Source organism: Triturus cristatus, chromosome 5_1, assembly GCF_964204655.1.
Source record: "Triturus cristatus chromosome 5_1, aTriCri1.1, whole genome shotgun sequence".
NCBI lineage: Eukaryota > Metazoa > Chordata > Amphibia > Caudata > Salamandridae > Triturus > Triturus cristatus.
In genome coordinates, this window is record NC_140587.1 from 588,623,388 (window position 1) to 588,644,495 (window position 21,108).

General features: G+C 44.9%; 1 protein-coding gene across 1 annotated transcript in view; it reads right to left on the bottom strand.

Moving 5' to 3' along the window:
* The window catches only part of MTFR1 (mitochondrial fission regulator 1), a 310,359-nt gene that overhangs the window by 105,731 nt on the left and 183,520 nt on the right, over window positions 1–21,108 (bottom strand). The window contains exon 3 of the mRNA XM_085605528.1: window positions 19,535–19,633. Coding sequence (XP_085461654.1) covers window positions 19,535–19,633 — 99 coding nt within the window. The remainder of the gene's footprint in view (window positions 1–19,534; window positions 19,634–21,108) is intronic.

The following is a 21,108-nucleotide window of genomic DNA, read 5'->3' on the forward strand; positions in this document are numbered from 1 at the left end:
GCCATTTAAAGATTTGAGTGGAAGATATGACCTCTTAGAGGTAAGATTTTCTAAAAGGAAGATCGTTTTTAGTGGTCATTAACAAACGTATTGAGAGACCTGTGCCTCATGTGCTCTAGAACTTGATTAGTGATGAACTTATCACTTTAACCCTTATAGACATTTGATTTGGATGAAGTCTTAAGGTACTGGTTTCCCGTTTATTAAGCACTCATGGAGCATGCCATACACTTGGGTTGGCTAAAATAAAACACTACGGTTTTTTATTGGTCTTATTACCACTACTGACATGGTAATAATGAGGAACTGGGTGTAATAAGAAGTAGAAGAAAATGTGGCATTAGAAATTGATATATAATAATTTATTGAACTTCAGTGAATGGAACTGTATGGTATAATCTGAAAATACGTGCATAATTATGTTAAAGAGCACTTTTATTGTCTTTACACACACGTGTCAATTACTTTGAATATAGTCCCTCTGCATGAGGTTGGAGTTTTTTTTGGCTCACAACATGAAATAATAATAGCTGTAATTGTTATATGTACTTCAACTATGGTATTTGTATTATTTCCAGCCCTGAGGAAGTCATTAGGGTAAATCCCTATAGCGACGAAACGCGTTGGGAGTGGAAGATCCATTGACGATAAAAAGAAAGAACAGAAGCCCAGCTTATTACTGCTTTATTTTGATACATTACCGTACTGTGATATATTATAATATGCGTGTACTTCAACAATTGTGATTAGTTAATCTTTGATTGAGTTTTGGGGGTTTGGGTGTGATTCCCCATGTTGAAGGCACCGTGGAATACTAATAATTAATGTATTGAGAAATAGTGTTATAGCTGTATGAGCGCCTGAATACCCTTTATACCCAATTTGGATAATAACGTCTTCATCCCTTTTAAATCGGCAAATCCATCCTTGGAAGCTTGAAGCAATTTGTTATACCAGTCTCACCCAATAAGTTAGAGGTTTGTAATGTGCACCATGTTCTCAAGACCAAGGTCCAGGCATAGTTGTGTTAATGGAGCAATTTGCGGGAGATTAAGAAGCGATCTCATAAACCTTTTTTCACTTTCACCAGATTTGTAAGGTTGCAGTTGTGCCAGTCATCGGCACCATATAAAGCAGCCCCCAGCACTCTTGCCCAATAAATCTCTAGTACTGCCACCCCCAAGTAGTCGAAATTCTTAACTTGCTCCTGCTCAAGACCGCCTAACTTCATCCCACCTCCGTCAAAATAAATGTGTGGATGAAAGGCAGTACATTTCTTGTTGGTATTGATTTCCAGATCATGCTGTTTGTATGCAACAGAAAATCTATTGACCAATATTTGAAGGCCTACAGACGTCTGAGATTATAAGGGTGTTGTCTGCAAGGAGGAGGGAAGGAACTTTCTGTACTAGGAACATGTGACGGGCGGAGGAGTGGGGGTTGGGGGGGGAAAGAGTCATTGCTGCAGTCATGAAGCATATTAATTATCCTATTTATATATGTCACAGGGTGGGGGCGAGCACACAAACCTGCCGGACACCTTGCTCGATTTTAATTCGGTCCGTTAGCTCGCCCTACTACCCCCATCTAACTTGGGCATAGCTGTTACTATACAAGTGTATTATAAGGTCAAGTAGGTTTGTTGGGAGTTTCAGATGTATTAGTATAACCTATAGATTGTCTAGGATTACAAGACCAAATGCTGTCCTTAGATCGACAAATACTACATACAAGTGCTCCTTGTTCAGAGTGACTGTTTAACAGAGAATTCAAATAAAAACACTGGTCTGTAGTGCTTATATGGGGTCTGAACCCTGCCTGGAGGTGGGATAGAATTTGTGTTTCCTCAATCGAATCTTGGCATTTGACAAATAATTGCCTCCTGAAAATATTTTAAACATTATTTATTGGGCTGATCGGCCTATTGTTTGCAGGGTTATCCCTGTTCCCTTTCTAATGGATCAGGATAATATCTGCCCCTCTCCAGGACAAGTATCTTGCCACCATCTGCAATTGTGTTGGATAATAGATTCACAAAGGGTCCACAGACGCAGATCAATAGATATCCCCCCTTAGAATCCTGTCCAGTCCTGAAGCTTCATCGACTTTCAAGGTCTCAATAGCTTCCATGGTCTCCTTCAAGGAGAAATAGACAGGGGGATCAAAGTGGACACCTGAACTCCATCCTCTACACAGTGAAGCGTAGTTTCTACCCAGATTGTTAATCCACCTGATGTGCAACCTGTTACAGAGGGTCTTGCTTCTATGCTGTAATTCAGGTAACCCTAAGCACAGATTGGTAGTAATGGCCATGTTTCCTGAAATACACATATATGAAATTGGTCTGTAAAATTCAATTCCACCACTCCGGATCTCCTAACTGATTCGGTGAGGGCTAGCCAGCTTGAGTTTCATTCAGCTTACTCCCAGTCAAACTCTGGAAGTCGGACGTCTGGAGCTTTTCAGCGGGATGAACCTGGACAGCAGGCCGGCTTGTGGTTTAGGGTCGCCAGTGTGGCTGGCCAGGTCGAGTCAGTCCACTTATGGAGCTTTTTTTCCACTGTTGCTCCAAACTTCTGGAACTTCTTCCTGATGTTTCCTAAAGGGTCCCAAAGTGTCCAAAACTCACTCCATGTGTTTCGAAGCTCCAAGATGGTCCTTGAAAGTTTGGTTTTCAGTTCCCACAATCTACTTGGACAAAACCCTTACAAATCCACTGGTAGAACTCCAGGCAGAGGATTCTTGGTGGTGATGTTCCAGATGAGCTCTGTTAACCTGTAGCGTGCAGGGAGTTAATTCTTTAGTCATTTTGAAGCATGGTAGGTCCACAGGACTGTAGTTATGATTGTGCAGCAGGCACAATCTTCAGAGTGCAGGGTCTGGTTGGTGCCAATCAACTCCTCAGCACGGACCCTTCTTCTCTCATAAGTTTCAAGCAGCAGATTAGAGAGGCTCTGCCCCTCTCAGATACTTATTCCAAGTTCTCGGAGTCAAGCAGGAGAGCACTCCTGTCCATTGAGGTGCAGGGCAACACCCCATGGTATGACCACATCCTCCAAAATGTGCCCTTATTTTCTGCCAGAGAGCAACATTTCTCCAAAATTCATCATGGATGATTTCCCAGCAGGGAGAGAGGAGCTGGCTAAACACACCCCTACGATGGTTAATCTCCCCCTTGCACCTGCACATTCCTTCCTTAATCCTAGCATCTGGCTGGGTTCAAAGAGGAGAGGTGTAAATGAAACTGGTGTCTTCTGCCCATCTAAATGATATTGTTTAAGACCCCTCGCCCTGCTCTGGCATTCCTACGCAGCAGAACCCTGTCCTCCCAGAAGAGCTGGCTAACCCTAGGAGCTATTTATCACCTCATCAAAGGAGGCTGGCTAACCCACTTAACTTTGACCAATCAGGACAGACCACTGGAAGGCTGAATTTTGGTTTACAGCCAACAAAGTCTTATAACGTCTTCTCTATACACTTTAGGAGACATTCAACAATACCATATTGCTGTATTCATCGATATCATTTTAGAAAGTCGTTGAATGCCATTTTTTTTTAGGATTTTCCTAGCTGGAATTATTAGTTAATAACTTCTTGCCATGTTAACCTATGTGGCAGGGGATTTGCAATGGGAAAAAAGGACTTTGGCCATTTTTCCAACATCAGGGCCTATAAAACATCTCTTATAAGGCCCTGTCTATTTCTACAGGACCCCACACCCCTAGGATACCCAAGGGAGATGTTAGGGGTTTTGAATATGTAAAAGTATTGCAGATCTTCATTCCATTTTTTCTTTTTGCAGAGTTTTATATAGCGCGAACTTGACCCGAATCCAATCAGGTATCAGAGCGCTTTACATAGCACCAGTTACATTACATTAGGACACACATTCATTCTTTGGTAGGCACGGGGAGATTAAGTGATTTGCCCAGAATCACAGGATGTTCAGCGTCATTACCGAGACTCGAACCCAGTCCCCCAGGTCCGAGGTTGAGCGCCCTAGCCGTTAGGCCAACTCCTCTCCCCTCTCTCTCTCCTCTCCATAGTGCTGCTAGTACAAATTTTTGGGAACCCCTTTACAACAATGTGGGGAGTGAAATGTACAATTTCACTAAAACTAATTTTATGAGGGTCCATCTCTTAAATACCTGACCGCACCTCACCTCTACAACACCTAGGAGAGACCCTGGTGGTACCTAATATGCCCAAACATGGTAGTATATCAATTTTAAGCGCCTCAAACACCAAAGTCGAGTTTGGGCACAATTTGCATTTTAAAAGCATTCTTGAAACCAGGGCTAATTTTAAACTGACCTCAGGCTTCAGCAGTGCACACATGTAAGTGCAGTAAGGGCTGCTGGCCTCTAAACTACCATGCCCGATTACATACTAGGGACTTCAAGGTAGTTTCAACCCCTTGTTCATTATGTTCCTAGGGCCTTATAGGGGAGGTCATGCTAATCATAGGTGTAACCTAATCCATAGTGTACCCTAGTGGGTGTAGGTGTTTTCACTATATTTCAAGTGTCTCTTTCAGCATAGCACTGGGCCTGGTTAGGCAGAGCCTATGGTCGGTCAGAGTCTGTTACCATCAGTACCAGTGAGCACAAAAAAGTTGGGGGGTGCCCAGGGCACAGGATGACTGCAACAGTCCTGGAGTGGAATATGAATATTACTGTCCTAACACCCCCCCGCCCCCAATTTGGATACGTTGTTGGGGCAGGATCTTAAGATTCCTGTTATGGTGCGTTTTACAAACAAATTGTACCATTACAGAGAACCCTGCACCCAACGCTACATGTATGGCTAAAATATTTGACCTGGTTGCCATGTTCATCATCCGTCAGAACTTAGTAGATGTTCGGTTTGCTGTATGATAAGTGCATCACAGTCACAGCACTGCACATAACAGGTGGATGGGACATATGCTACGTTCTCACAGACTACTCTGTGTGTCAAAAACTACTGTTCTTCATAATTTATGATGTTCTCTTTGAAGAAACTTCAGCAGTATTCTCCAGTAAGTTTGCCTTAGTTTCAAAGGTAGATATGTTCACTCAGTTCGAGGAATGACACCTTAGAGGCATACTCTGAAACCCCCAATTTGGATTTACCATAGTGAGTACACTAAAGATGCATGTAAGACATGTCTTCCTGAGCTTCATGTGGCTGTCATGGGAGCCATTAGTAAAGGTTCACTAGGCATGCGTGCGGTAATTTTCTCCAGAAAGAACGAGGTGGTTACTTGATAGGTGGTAAAATGTAGTCAAACTGATTCCGTCCTGTGGAATATGAATGCACTGGCCCCTTGCATGACGGCGGAATGTGACTGCACTTATCTGTTGGATTAGGCCCACGGTCGGCGTTATGAAAGTCTTGTGTGTGGTGCATGAATGGCATGTGGGTAGCTGTGGATCTTGGGCCCTAGCTTAGCTGGCATTTAGGCAAACCTGCACATTTTTGAAAACTAGAAAACCCAACGAGTCCAGGAGTGCATGACATACGTTGCTCTCAAAAGGTAATATTAGCTAGAAGCCCTTGCAAACTTCAAACCTTGGTAACAGACGCATATTTTCATCACATTATTGTGATAGAGAGACATGGAATCTGCGTGGAGCCACAGATTTCCTACAACCGTGTTCCCGAAGTACGCGCAACAGGAAAGGGCCCAAAACGTATTGTGGAGACATCAAAATTATCAATCACAAAATGACCTGTTTTTGCAAGGGGGGGGGGGGGAGAGGAGGAGGGTGGGGGGGCATTTCTGTGATGTAAATTACATGAATGTGCAGGGATCCACGTGCAGGGATCCACGTAATTCCTAATACCCAGTGTTCCCACAATATAACCCCCCTTGCGTGCCTGGCCTAGTGCACGCTTCAGGAAGGGATCACACCAGGTAAACAATAGTCCACATGCAAAGACTACTGTCGACCCTTGTGTGATCCTGTCCTGTCACGAGCTCTAGGCCTAAAGCACACAAGTTGGGTAGCGTTTTTATCAGAAGTAGAGGAACGCTGGGTGGAAGGCAGTTTGTGTCTCCCTGTAGATTCCAGAACTTTCCATCACAGAAAAGTGAGCCAAATGTGTTTTTATTTGGGGTGTGGTCTGCAGCGGCGAAGATGGCCGCACACTGAGCGAGCTGCGCTAACCGACAGCTTTTAGCCCCGATAAATCTGACATCATCAGCCCAAGATGAGAGAGTTGCAGCAATAAAGAGACGGAGGAAAGAGTGGTCTGAGGACCGCTGGCCAAAAGAGACCCAGACCGCGGCAAAGACCAGAAGAAAGTGGAAAGCAGAGTACCAACATGGCACCGATCGCCCGATAGCTACGGGCGCAAAGAATCCAGGCACTCGAGTGGCGCTGTAGAGAAGATCCTACCCCCGCAGTGCAGAAGGCGACAACACCCGGCGCCCACAGACGACGACACAAATTTATGCCCCAAGTCAGAAGCAACCAAGTAAGGAGGCACCGGGCGGCACCCCAGCGGAGGGGGAACTCTCAACGGGCTCGGTTTGTGTAGCCCGGTGAATACATCGCCGAGAGGCCCGAGGGTGGGCCTTCCATCACAAACCAAAGATCCTATGCTCTACTGAGGCTCTACACAGGCTTGGTAGACCACAGCCGGTGATTAGGATGGGGAAAAGAAATACAGCTGAATTATAATCTGAGGAGGCAGGGGATGAGATCTTCGGGGGCCTTCCCCCCCACTTCCCAACATCCTCTAAAACCACAGTCGGTGCCCCAAAGACAATGCGCAGCGGTGGTGCTCACCGAAACGGGCAGGCCGAAGAGGGAGCCTTTGGCCTTTGGATAGAGGCGCCCTATTTTTCGCCCCACAACAGACGTGAAATTCACGACGACACAGCCAGGCTCGCGGAACGAGGTTGGTGGATGGAAATTGGCACCTTTCCAGCCAGGCGATGTGGGTTGCTTGGCGACCACAAGCATTAACCGCAAAAGTGAAGAAATAACAGCTCGTGAATACACGTGGGAAGAACTAGCTACCTACACCCGAATATAGCTACCTACACCCGAATACAATACAAGGCCGCCCAGGACGGCAAGAAGGCAATAGCAATGGTTCGCACAAAGGGCACGGGCCCAAGCCAGGCCAACCAAATTGACAAATACACGGTGGGCCGCTACTGGAACCATAACGCCAGCTGAAGAAGATCAAACCCCAGACACCTCATTAAAAGACATTATGATAGCAATCAGAGACCTGCGGGGCACACTGGATCCCAAACTTGATTCTGTGACGGAGGAAGTGAATCTGCTCAGGGTGGACTTTTGGAAACTTGCTAATAAAATGTCAACAGCTGAAGCAAGTATTAGGGGGCCTGTAATCCAATACAAAACACTTGGAGGAGCACGTAACAATGCTGAACTAACGACAAACAGACAGGAGGACCAGCGAGAAAACCGGAGGGCAGAGCCTGCGGCAATAATATCCGGGTGGTAGGTGTCCCGGAGGGAATGGAAGGACAATCAGCAGACTTTTCCCTCGAAGACCTGATTCTTAACACGCTCAAGTTTAAGAGTCTGTCCACCTTTTTCTCAGTGGAAAAAACGCACCACGCATTGGAGCCACTCCCGCGCCCAAGGCTCCATCCAGCACACTTATAGCTATTATACTAAATTACAGAGACAGAGATGCCATCTTGAAGGCGGCCGAAAGCATGGAGACCACCATGAAAACGCCATTATCAGTTTTTCCCCAGATGTCACACTCCAGGTCCAACAACAAAGGCGCACCTTCGACCTAGTGAAACGGACCCTCCGAACGCAGAATCTGAAATACATGATGTTGTTCTCAGCCAAACTTAAGGTCCTAGCCGAGGGAAAGTCGTACTTCTTCACGACGCTGTAAGAAGCATGGGACTGGTTGGAAGGCTGGAGGGCGGTCGGGTGGAAGGAGGGCAGAGAACGGGCTCATATCACAAAGGAACAAGACTTTAAGAGGCGAGGCTCCGGCTCCCCGTGCGGCAGGTCAGAGCAGCTACAGGAGCAAGATAAGTGACTCTCCAGGGGTGTTAAAAACCAAAGACTCCCTAATTTATGTGAGGGGGCACTGGAAAGTGAAACAGGATATCAGGGGGATACTCCGATCATATAGTTTAGTACTAAATCAAAGACTTATGACTTTGCATTAGAATTTCTTATACTGATACAGCGATTGTCAATATGTACTCTCTTACAAGTAGTTCAGGGGTCTTGTTTTATCCGCCTGCAGTAATACTTTCATCGATGCTGGCGACTCGCCCACTAACCCTCAACAGCTGTTATCATAGCATCGTTTGGGCGACAGGCACTCTGCATGCTGGGGAGGTGGGGGGTTTGTAACTCACCTAGCAGGGATGCAGGGAGCGGTAGTTGGGGAAACTGTTTAGCTCTGTTAGGTTCATTAATGTTGCTCAAGACAGATACAGTCTTACAACAATGCATGTATGCACTAGGCCAAACGTGGGAGGGAGTCAACTCGTAAGTACACATTGCTGGTTCCAAGATAGCAGGAGAAACTACTAATATACAGGCATGGTCCTATAATGTGAACGGTCTGGGAAATAACATTAAACGGACTCTTGTCCTTCAACACATCAAGCGACATTCCCCGGACATAGTGATGATGCAGGAGACACATTTGAAAGGGAACCACTACAAAGCCCTAGACCACTTTGGATACAAATTGAAGGCCATTCAGGGTACTCGACAGACGCCCATGGCGTAGGCATTCTGATACGTAACACACTGCCCCTCACTCTGGATACAACCTGGCATGATGATGCCGGCTGCTGCGTAGCAGGCAGATCTCATTTTATGTACCGCCGAGATTACATTCAATTATCTTCCCTAAAATTAGTGCACTCCTGGTGGGACTTCCCACAGGTACTCTGAGTTGGGGGAGACACTAATGCAGTGACAAACCCTGACCTAGACTGATCAAATGCAGCGATGGGACAGAAGAGGGAACAGATTATTTCAGGTTTTCTGTCAGCCATGGGCTTAGCGGGCCCCTGGAGGGCACACAGCCCCCACGAAAAGCAGTACACATACTACTCTGCAAGACCTGGTTAATTTTCCAGGATAGACTACCTACTCACTCAACAGGACAGGGTTGGAGGCTTTACACAAGTGACATTTGGCAAGGGGCATCTTGGACCACTCCCCAGTGAGTGTTACCCTAAAAGGGCCGACCATCAACAGAGCAGTATTTCCTACGATAGACCCCTGGTATCTGAAAGACCCAGACTTCAGAGATAAGCTCCAGGAAGGGGCCGATCTAATACTTTAAAGAAAATGAAGGGTCGGTTGAATCACACCAGACCGTATGGGAGGCGTTCAAAACAGTGCTCAGGGGACAAGCCCAAGGATTGATAGGGGGAAAGAAAAAGGAAGATGCATCAAAAATATGGACACTTGAGCAGGAGATCCACGCACTAGAGAGGTAGGCAATAGTCAGCAGGAGTGCTGACTTGAGACACAGACTAACCCTACATCAGCAAGAACTACGTGCCTTAGCCGCCAATGAAGCATGAGCATATGCTCTGGCAATGCAGCACAGACTGTATGACATAGGAAATAAGGCCTCCAAGCTACTGGCAGATAAAGAGCGGTCATGGGTGGTCAGTGCCAGGGATAAAACCGGGATACTTCAAACATCTAGCGTAGAAATTGCAGAGACCTTTGCCTCCTACTACGCAAGTCTACACTCCCCGGTAAGTACACATTCTGAGAGGGACTGCGAGGAGTTGCTATTGGACTTCACGCTGGAGACACTACCTACTGATGAAAGAGGCGCTAGAAGCCGACCTCACAGAAGAGGAACTATCCAGTGACCAGGGGTCACTGAAGTCAGGGAAGGCGGTGGGCCCGAACGGACTTCCCGTTGAACTCCCAGCCTCATCACTAAAATCGCACAACCATTAAAGAGTATGTTCGAGGAAACTAGGGAAGGACTACTACCTGCAGAACAGCGCACAGCCACAATTGTAGTTATACATAAGGCAGGCAAACATCCAGATATATGTAGCTCCTACAGGCCGATATCCCTGTTGAATATGGAAGCAAAGGTGCTAGCGAAGGCCCTAGCAAATAGACTAGTAACAGTTATAGACACCATTATCCATGTTGACCAATTCAGCTTTATGCCACACAGAAGCACCCATCAGAACCTAAGGCGGCTCTACGGAGTCCTCCACCTGACAAAAGATCTTTCACCTCAACAGACGGCACTAATGGCACTAGATGCCTCGATGGCCTTCGACAGAATAGGGTGGCGCTACCTATTAGCCGTGCTTGCCAGACTGGAGCTTTGGCCCCAAATTCTGTGGGTGGGTAAGATTACTCTACAGAGCCCACTGGCCAGAGTGAGAGTTAATAGTGCTTTATCCAGGATCTTCCAGCTGCGCAGGAGTACAAGACAGGGCTGTCCCCGGTCGCTGCTGCTGTTTGCATTGGCGCTGGAGCCTCTAGCACTATGGATCAGGGCAGACCCGATGATCTGGGGCATCATGGCGCCGGGTAGATGGGAGCAAAGTATCTCCCTATACGCCAACAACATAATCCTGTATCTCTCAATGCCCTATCACTAAATAACAATGGTCCTACATATCTTTGAACTTTTTGGGAGCTACTCAGGCTACACCATAAACTGGACCAAGTCGTTGGTGTTGCCTTTGTCTGGCCCCCCTCCGAGACTCCCGGCGAGGTGCGCTGCCCCGATCAACATAGAGGGTTTTAAATACCTGGGCATTCAGGTGAGCCCTGATCACCAATTGTTTTTGCAGAGAAAACTCAATCCCCAGCTAAACAGTCTTCACATGGACATAATACATTGGCACACTTTTCCCCTGTCCTCAATGGGCAGAGCTGCCCTACATAAAATGATGACCCTACAGCGTCTTTTATATATTCTGCAAAATACCCCATACTCGGTTCCCCCCAAACTTCTTTAAACAAGTAGTACAGGTGCTCCGTACACTACTTTGGCAGGGAGACACACCTAGGATTGCCCTGCATAAGCTGCAAAGAGGGGTTTATGAGGGAGGCTTGGCTGTCCCCGACATCAAACTCTACTACTGGGCCTCACAACTTTGGTAATAAATGACTGGGTCTACACGGCCACGGAGGAACCGACCTATAGAGTGGACAGAGATGCAATGCCAGGCAGAAACCACAAGCCATTCCTATACGCCTGTAGGATACATCCAGACTGGCCAGCACATACTGCAGCAGTGGTTAATTGCTGGACCGAGGCAAATAGGTTTCTGGGATGGCAGGAGCGGTTGACAGTTAAATCAATGAGGACATTGTTCCATGTTGGCGGTGAAAACAAAATTAGTGAACACCTGCTCAACAAAAGAAGGAGTAAAAAGACAAAGAAGAGAGAACGTATAAGCGAGCATAAGAGCACTATCCGACGGGAACGTACAGCCACCAAGCTTACCAACCACTTCCTTGAACATGGGCATAACTGCGAACAAATATCATGGACGGTACTAGAATCCAGACCGTTCTGGAACGCCCAGGCCCTCCTATGTCAAGAACAACGCTGGGTGTTCCGTCTTCACACTGACACGAAAGGACTCAACGATGAGATACCCTGGGTGGAACTCTGACCGGACCCCCTGTATACACCCCACCTTTTTGGTTTAAGTGTCTTTACACTTATGACTGTGCAGCCGCTCGATGGGTTCATTATTGAGGTTTATTCTACCTCTATTGTGAGCCCTGGTTCCCTCTTTACCTCACTGGACACATCTGATTAGGTTAAGGGAAGCTGCATTTGCATATTGAGTAAATGCATTTATTTGTTGGTGAGGGACCGCTACTACACATAACAGATCAGGATCATGGGCATAGTTCTAAGTTACGTGCCCCACGACATGCGCAGGCGCAGTCCCCCTCCTAGACGTGAGCCGCAGATACCACAGGACGCATGCGCACACAACAGGTCTGTCCCATCTGAACATGCGCACCCTCGAGACACACTTATCCACGCATGCGCATTAACCAGCGCCCGCGAAATCAGCGGCGTTCATGACCTGAACAGGAAGTAGGAAACGCCTTTACCAACCATACTTAAATGAGAGTCCGAACACGACCCGTGCTTCCTACAGGCAGCCGCTGGCGGAGGGTAGGTGCTGAATGAGCCGGCCCCCGACGCAACCGTAAGTACTCTACCACGATGGGACCTCACAGGAGACGCTCAACGATTTCAAAGCGCAGCTTACCCATGCTTCAGGGCTCCAGTGATATACCACCAATCTATCTGTGCTCTTCTATTTTAGCAAATAGGGCGCAGGCAGCCACGGCAATACCTATGAAGCCCTCACTTACACTCACGAGGGAAAGCAACTTGGTACGCGTGTTTGAATGTCCCGTATGTGATTTCATGTCATCTTTATTTGGTTCACCCCTTGGGGGTGAGCAGAGTTCCCACGCATGACTCGAGCGATCGTTGAAATCACTACCTTAACTAACTAGTATACTTGGGGCGTGTATTCTACTTTCAACAGTTGACCACCACCGTGCGATCACGTTCATGTGCACGGACTATTCTTTTACATCTTTCTAACTGAATGCAACAGATGCTGACCCGTCTTGAGGCTGACTTGCAACCTTTAACACTGCTTTCCTCGTACGGAAATTGCGGTATCCCCTTCCTATATGTTTTGTCTGTCACGGATGTCGTATGGTTGGTGTGGCATTCCGGTATGTTTTAATATGAGCTACCACATGTCTGACTGCACAACCACCCTTTGGATGGCAATCGGGGGCACGGACAGTGTGTGCTGTGCTACGCCCGTTATACTGTTATTATCATTTATACCAGTACTGCCTAAAAAACCTCCATTCGTGTCTCTTGTGTTCCCCCCCCTCCCCCTTCCTATCCTTTCCCTCCCCGTTTTTATCCCATTTTAGGTAACACAAGTTCGGTACGCTTCGTAGAGATCATTCTTTGACTCACACTGCTAACTCGGTCATTGTACCCCGCAGTTCTGTACCTTACACCACCTTCCATTGACGCAGGTTACCCTTCCAATTCCTGGAACCCCCGTCTGTATCGTGCACACCCTTTCACTCAACTAGGTCCTGAAGAAACGCCACTGACCTTCCCAGGCTTATTAGGCGTGAAACATGTCGACCTCTTTATGAGTCACACTAGCACCTTGCGCTTATTAATGACTCCCCCACCTACCGGTCTTTTTACTTTACCAGGGGTCCCGTTACATTAAAACAGCGTTTTTTGGACACCCCTAGGTAATTTTATCCACACACTTTGCACGCACGTAACCACCTACCTCTTGGATCCACCACCATTTTTACCCCACACACTCGCACTCACCTATCGGCTTTTCTCTTTAAAAGACCTCCGACAAAGAGACCCTTTGGGGGACCGTCGGGCATTGCAGCGCCGGCCCGACGAGGAGCAATAACAAGCCCAATGATGAAGCAAGACATCCTTCGGGGTGTGTGAGGGCCAACAAGAGGCCATATTGAGTCCTCCCCTTCGGGATTGGATCCTTGATACTGGGGATAGTTCTCTCTGCCTCTTTTCTCCTTCACCCCTACCCCCTTCCACCACCCCTACCTCCCCTCTACCTCCCCTCTACACTCTCTCTCTCTTCTTTGTCTTTTTACTCCTTTTGTTGAGCAGGTGTTCACTAATTTTTTCACCGCCAACATGGAACAATGTCCTCATTGATTTAACTGTCATAAGTGGAGCACGGACATTGGACCATAAACAGCTCCTGGTCCCCCTCTCTTTTTTGTTGATTTAGGAGCGGTTGACATGCATGACACCCCTATGGTTTGGAGATCGCCACCCTGGAGGGGTTCAAGGGATGGGAGTCACACAGACGTGTGGAGGGACGGAGCACCTCTCCCCTTTGACGATCTCCAACAAGAATATAACCAGACACTCTCCCAAAGATTTTCCTACTTGAGGCTTGAACATGCCCTACAAAGACATGCACACCAGGACACGGTCCTTCCAGATCACTCCCCTCTAGAAGACAGGCTGCTAGTGAACCATATCCCTGATAAAGGGATGTCAACAATATACCGGAAACTCAAAAAATGCACCAGACTCCCTGGCTTCCCTTCAAAGGGCCTGGGTAGACGACCTAGGTAATATGGAAGACGAAGACTGGACAGCAGCTCTACAAAGCCCCAGAGAAATAGCAATCCGCACACGATTTAGGTTGATACAGCTTAAGATAGTACACCGCTCTTATTACCCATGCACACTGCTTCATAAATGGGGGAAGGCACAGATGACGCTGTGTATGAGGGGCTGCCAGCACGAAGGGTCCTTTTTCCATATTTTATGGGAGTGTCCTGTGATAAATTTGTTCTGGCAAGGGGTGACGGCAGTAATGTCAATGGTACTGGGGATGCAGGTGCCGCTGGATGCCCGATGGCTCCTTCTGTTGGTTAAGGGGGAGGAAAACTGGCCCAGACACAATAGACTCTGGCTAGCACTTGCGGCGGGTGTCGCAAAACGAAATATCACCAGGCGCAGGGGTGCAAGCTTTCCCCAGTCAGTGGCAGAATGGTAGATCGACCTCAACTGGTGCTAACGAGTGGAAGAAGTAGTGTGTAAAAGTAGAGGATGCTTAAAGAAATGGGGAAAAATATGGTCCCCATGGCGAAGCTACAAAGGCGCATAAAGAGGCCTAATGCCCCCGTCACACGGACACATTTACTCTGCGACGAAAGACATTGAGTCTACTATTATCTACTCCCTGTTTGGGGTAGAATTGTTAATTTAACACTATGATTACTTTCAAGATAACTGTGATTATACAACCCTTTCACGATGCATCTTTGCTACCAACTCAACCTGGTTGTATACATGCATTTATATTCAGCTGTGTAATGTCTAATGAGCTTGTTCAATAAAAAGATTTTTTTTTTCTTCAAATAGTGGTTTTTTGTCAAAGTTTTGGGTTTGCTAGGGATTCGGTGTAAAAAAAAAAAAAACACAGATGAGCGCCATGCAAGTCAGCCCACTCTGGATACCCCTAGGTGTGTACTTCTTAAAAATGTACAGGTTGGCTAGGTTTCCCTAGGTGCCGGCTGAACTACAATCTAAAACCTTTGGCTACCCATATTGGGGAAAAAGTGTCGGTTTTCGGTGCATCCATGTTGCATTTTGCACCAAGCCTACCCACACAAGTGAGGTACCATTTTTATCGGAAGACTTGTGGAAGCTAGAATAATAGAACATTTGTTATTACCAATTGGACTTCACTGCATTTGTGCCTTTCAAATGCAAGCCAGTGCACAAGAAACATGACATTTTGAAAAATACCCTGTAAATCAAACGCTATTACAGATACCTACAAATTAAGAGATGTAAAAATAAACACTGCTCCTAAACTCAATATCCTTTTCCCGATTTCCCCCCCCCCCAAAAAAAAACCTCAAAATGTTGCTATATTATGCCTATTTTCTCTGTCCCCTCCAGGGAAATCCACAAACCCTGGGTACCTTTAGACTCCCCACGATGTTGTGGAAAAAAGGATGCAGATTTGGCATGGATACCTTATGTGGAAACAAGTTATGGAGCCCTAAGCCTTAACTGCCCCAAGCTAAGGGGTTAAGTTTATATTTCTGTTTATTTCCCCTATGCAACTGTTTGAATTGTGTGAATTAATAACCAATGAAAATCATGTGCAAGTATGTCTTATTTAGGGTGGGTTGGAGTTTAATTTGTTTGCTATGCAAGTAACATTTTAGTGCTGCCTTTTCACGCAATTTCCAGCTATGAAATTGTGTGCTTTCATTGTCTGAAACATTATAAAAGATGTGATATTGGGGAAGGGGGGGGGGGGGGGGGAGTTCATTCAGTCTCATTTGTCATTCTGCTGCTGCATTAGAGAGAATTGTTGCTCATTTAAAGACCTTTAGATGTTGTGGTGTTCTTTTATAACAGGGCTTGTCATTAATTTGATTAATGCCATATGTGCTGTGACTACCTTATTTCGTAAAGGCACATTGTATTATTGCATTTATTATTGAATTGGCTTCTGATTCTATATAATGTTTTGCTTTCTGTAATGATTAATTTGACATTTAAATAAATCTACAAACTGAGAACTGAAAGAAGGATAGCTGTGAACATTTTTCCTTAATGTTCCTGACTTACAGGATTCTGACCGTCCTAATGTTAATTGAGATGACCCGTCAACAATATCCTAATCTATTTTAGCATCTTCGGATAAATGAACGGATGCTAGGAAAGGACAAAAATGTTGTTCTTGGGATGGGCACGTCTCTCAGACGGCAAACAACCATCTCAACGCATGCGTTACAACACATGCATTTAAGTCGCGTGCAGTCACAACGCACGCCATTACATCGCATGCGACGTTACAATGCATGCTTTTACACCGACGGGTGGTGTGCCGGGACGGGCTCCGGGAAGGTTGTGCGCCGGGACGGGGAGACAACGCTGGAACCATGACAAGAGACAGGTAAGGTCGACGCTGGGCTCGTGTTTAGGGTAGTTGATGGGGAGTGTAGTGGAGGGTAGTATTTTAGGCTTTAGGGATTAGGGTTGAGTAAGTATTATATGGTAGTGTTTTAGGCTTTAGGGCTTAGGTTAAGAGTGGTGTAGGGTACTGTTTTTGGCTTTATGGGTTAGGGCTTAGGGTTAAGAGTAGTGTAGGGTACTGTTTTTGGGGTTAGGGCTTAGGGTTAAGAGTAGTGTAGAGTACTGTTTTTGGCTTTAGGGCTTAGGGTTAATAGTACTGTAGGGTACTGTTTTTGGCTTTATGGGTTAGGGCTTAGGGTAGAGGTCGTAGTGTAGGGTCGTTTTATAGAATTTAGTGTTTAGGGCTTAAGGCTTAGGGTAGTGTCCGGGGGTCGTACTGTGTTTGGTAGGCCGTTTGGGAGAATTTTGCGATGTAATTGAATGCGTGGTATTTGTGTGCGTTGAAAAGGTATTTTGCATGCATGTGAAGGGGAATGCGAGGTCATGGTTTGCGTGGTAAATGCATGCGATGTAATGGCATTCGTTTTTGTTTGCATTCTATCGTCATACATCCCTCTCAGACCTGTAGCTTGTCCTTCTACCCTCTAACTAGGAGAGAGATGGTTACATCGAGGGCTTCTACAACCAGTAGCTCGTGAGCTACTGGTACCTCTCCCTCTACTTGGAAGTAGCTCTCCTGTGAGTAGTACAGGCTGCTAAATTAGAAGCTTTTGCTTGGTTGAATTAATATGCATATACCAACATTGAAAAGTGTGTATTCAAGACGAAAATGTGAGGCTTTTCAGCACTCTTAACTGTTTGGAGGAAAATATTTGCATTTCTAAAACAAGTTTAAATCGGATATAGGAGTGATAAATCAAGCAGGCAGAATTATTACTGCTATGGTTAATTTGGTGCCTGGGCATAGCACCTATGCACTATCCATGTAGGGGCATTCTACATTGATCAGGCATATTTCCCATTACTGCTGGCAACCTTGCCTGGTGCACCGAGATAACCATTGCTGTTAGTCTTGCATATAGTCGTGGCACCTAGTGTAATCATATCTGATGTGGTCACCATTACAACACTAATAATATTAGCGGCTCATGATGGTTCTCACTGAACACAAGTAGCTCCTATTACAAAAAAAGGTTGGAGACTCCAGTTATACAGTCTCTGTGCCTGGATAGGCAGTTGCCTGGTGAGGGTAGCAAGAAAACATGATGCTGGGTGAAGATGCCTGCCAATGCGCTACAGGATGCAAGCACTTAATAAGCCCAATCATTTAGTGAGCGGTTACTGGGCAAGCTGAAATGGCACCCGATACTCTGTACGGGGAACCAACATAAAAACAACTAGGGATCAGTTCACTTGATTAAAGTGGAGAACACACATTGCAGATATATTTTCTCTGTTAGATAACGCTTCTTTATAAATATATGCACACTGCATATTTTAAATGGCCCTAAATGCTTATTTTCAAATAAACGACAGATCATTAGTTTGCCCAATACCTTAGCACGAGTGTTATTAAGTATTGTGTAAAATGATGGAACAAAGTAATAAGGTGCGTCATCAGCAATAAAGGAGAAAGCAGGAAAGAAATAATTCCGGGAGGGTGAAACAACAACTCACCCTGGTTATGAAGACTGTACAGATGACTTCAGGGGTTCTTACCAAAATGTGATCTCCATTCAACAGTCCCTATACCCCCTTCAGCTTGCTGGGTCTGCCTAGTTACTGCTTGTATGGACAGAACCCAGTGCTTAATTTGCGAACGGAATTGTGCCGGTGCACAAAGCTCTGCTCAGAAACTGGCAGCTGGTGTAATTAAATGTTGGCGCGTCGAATACAGAGGCCAGTAGTCTTTAATTCACGACGAGACGCTCCCTATCCTTTTTTTCCCCCCCAAACTTGAATGTTCCCGTTTCTGACTGTTTTGACGTCTTTCTCTTCCTCAGTCTTTCTGATTCGTGTGCTTTTCCCGCTCTTATATTCGGTAAATGTCTCATATGGTAAAAATAAGTGCTGGAACCCCCCACTGGGTCAAATTAAGCACTGGCAGTATTATCTCAAAATACTTTGTGGCCAGTGGTGTTTTATCGGATATTCTCATATTAACAGTCTGGTTTCAAGCTACAACTCTACACATCTTGTGGGTTTTCTGCAGTCTTTACATCTGAATATACAAAAATTCAGATAGTGATCTTTGTGAAGAATGACTGCTTTTATGTGTGCAGTTGACACTGGTCATGACGGGCAATGCCTTTGCATGCACAAAAAGATGTTTAAATCGGGAGACAACTTGTTAGCCTGCAGGCGTCTTTAACAACACGGAGAAAAAACCCTACTAAAGCACTGCATTGTAATGAAAAATGTAGTAAAATACCAAATTTCAAAGACAAAATACAATATGAAATACGTAAAAAAATGTTATGTAGTAATCAGAATGTGGTACACATGAAAAGGGCTGGGATAAAAACGTTATGTATAGTTTAAAGAAACTTGGATCAGTCTAGCTGACGGACACAAAGGATTAGATTCCTCATATAGCTATACTGCTCAAAGGAACACCAAAGAATACACTTTTACAATGCTCCAATTATTCTCATTGCCTGAACTTTTAAAGTGGTTCAGAAACATCTACAATGAGTAACAAACTCCGTTTGTAAATCTTTTCATCCTACACTTGCTCGTGTGTCATCCTGACATTCTTGTTCGAACCTCGATCTAATCTAGTAAGAGCTAAAACTAGCTGCTTTAAGGGTAGTATTCACAGGTCCTCTCCCACTTTCAATAGCAGAATGCCGTAACACAAAATTCACTCACCATCATAACTCTTCATAGCTTTTTCAATAAGAAATGTATGCAGAATTACTAAAAAGCGATAAAACTAAGAACAATTTGAATAGAGGGAGTAGGAGGTAGAGGACAAAATGTAGAGAATTAGAGAGCAGAGATATCACAAAAACAGACACTAGCTTTATGATTTTAAACACAAAATCATCTGCATCTTTATCTAAAAAGAAGGTAAAAGTCCTACTTGAAAATGAACTCTAGGAGACTGTATGAGTGACAGATTAGAACCAATCTTTCTCACAATACTTCGGGATGAACCATAGGATTTCCCAGACCATAGGACCTGAAAGAGAAATAAAACAAATCATTTTTCAATATATAATTTTTTTAAGATTCAGGGCATCCAAATCATGAGGAGTGAAGTACTAACAAAAACATTTAAAAAAACACACACGCAGCAGTATGTCAACTATTCACAATTCGTTTGCTAGAAACTTTATTTTTCAGATAGCGACCTGTGTCAAAACTATTTAAACAAAAAAAGGTGTGTACACATTCCTAAGATACCAGACATGTTTCTCTTAGAACGGCCATGAAGGTTGTCTTCAATGACGTGCAGTTCTTCTCAAGACCTTCTAAGAAGCGATTGTAATATGGTGGGAAACTGAAGGGGGAACTAGAAGAGACAAACATGTTTTTCTGAAGTTTAATAAGGGTAAACGGAGTTGGTGGGCTGAAATAGTTTCATATAAACGCAGTTCTTATACCAAAAAGTTCCATGTATGGACAAGGAAAAACTACACAAAAGTAAAATTTTTGTTTTTCCAATGAATAGAAGCTGCATTTGGTTCACTATGCAGCACAATGGGGAAAAATTAATTGCCGTTAAATTAGTTGTGCTGCAGAGTCCAATTTTTTTCTATTTATGCACTGGGCATGCAAATGCTGTACAAGCCAACAGATATGTTTAGATCGATTATGATGCAAGTTTATCTATCGGATGTTTGGACATTTGCTAAATAAAGGGAAACTGAAAAAGACTACAAAGTGAAGCCATTTTACGTTTAAAAAATGATATGGTTTCTTTTTAAAGCAACTTAGTCTACATTGACTAAATCTTGGATTGAGACACCACTATTATAATCTTATAACACGAGTTTCTAAAGAACTGCATACATTCAATCATCATAATTATTCTTAGCAATGATTCACCAATAACCGAGAATTTTTTACTCCAATGAATCATAACAGAAATCAGTACAGTTAATGTCAGCAATGAATAACGTAATAGGTTTCAGCATACACATTTTGCAACTCCCAATCGTTTTATAATCTCAAACAATTGCATATATTCAAGAATTGGCACATATCAACGCCATCAAAATACAATTTTCTATATCATAATTGCATATCTGAGCAAGTTGTGGTTCAATCCTCCTGGGACCAGACTATTTTAACTGTTTACTTCACTGACTTTAAGTATCTTTAAATATCTTTAAATTTTGTATCTATTCGATTTGGCAAGTAACATTTAACAACTCAAAAATGTAAGTGTGGGGAGTGGGTGTTGGGAGTGTGGAGATTTGGTTAGCCCTCTGGGCCTGGTTTGATGTTTTAACTTTTCAGGTTCTCAGCAGCAGACATTATTGCATCAGTTTGTGTATGGTTTTACAATGTACTTCCTCAGGTGCATCTTGTGCTATCTGGCAGTATACAGCAACTTCTCACGTGACTGGCCATGACACCCGCCCCCCATTTAAGGTAACAGGTCTTTCCTGGAACGTTAACGGCCTGCTGGGTCGGATTAGACGCTTTGCA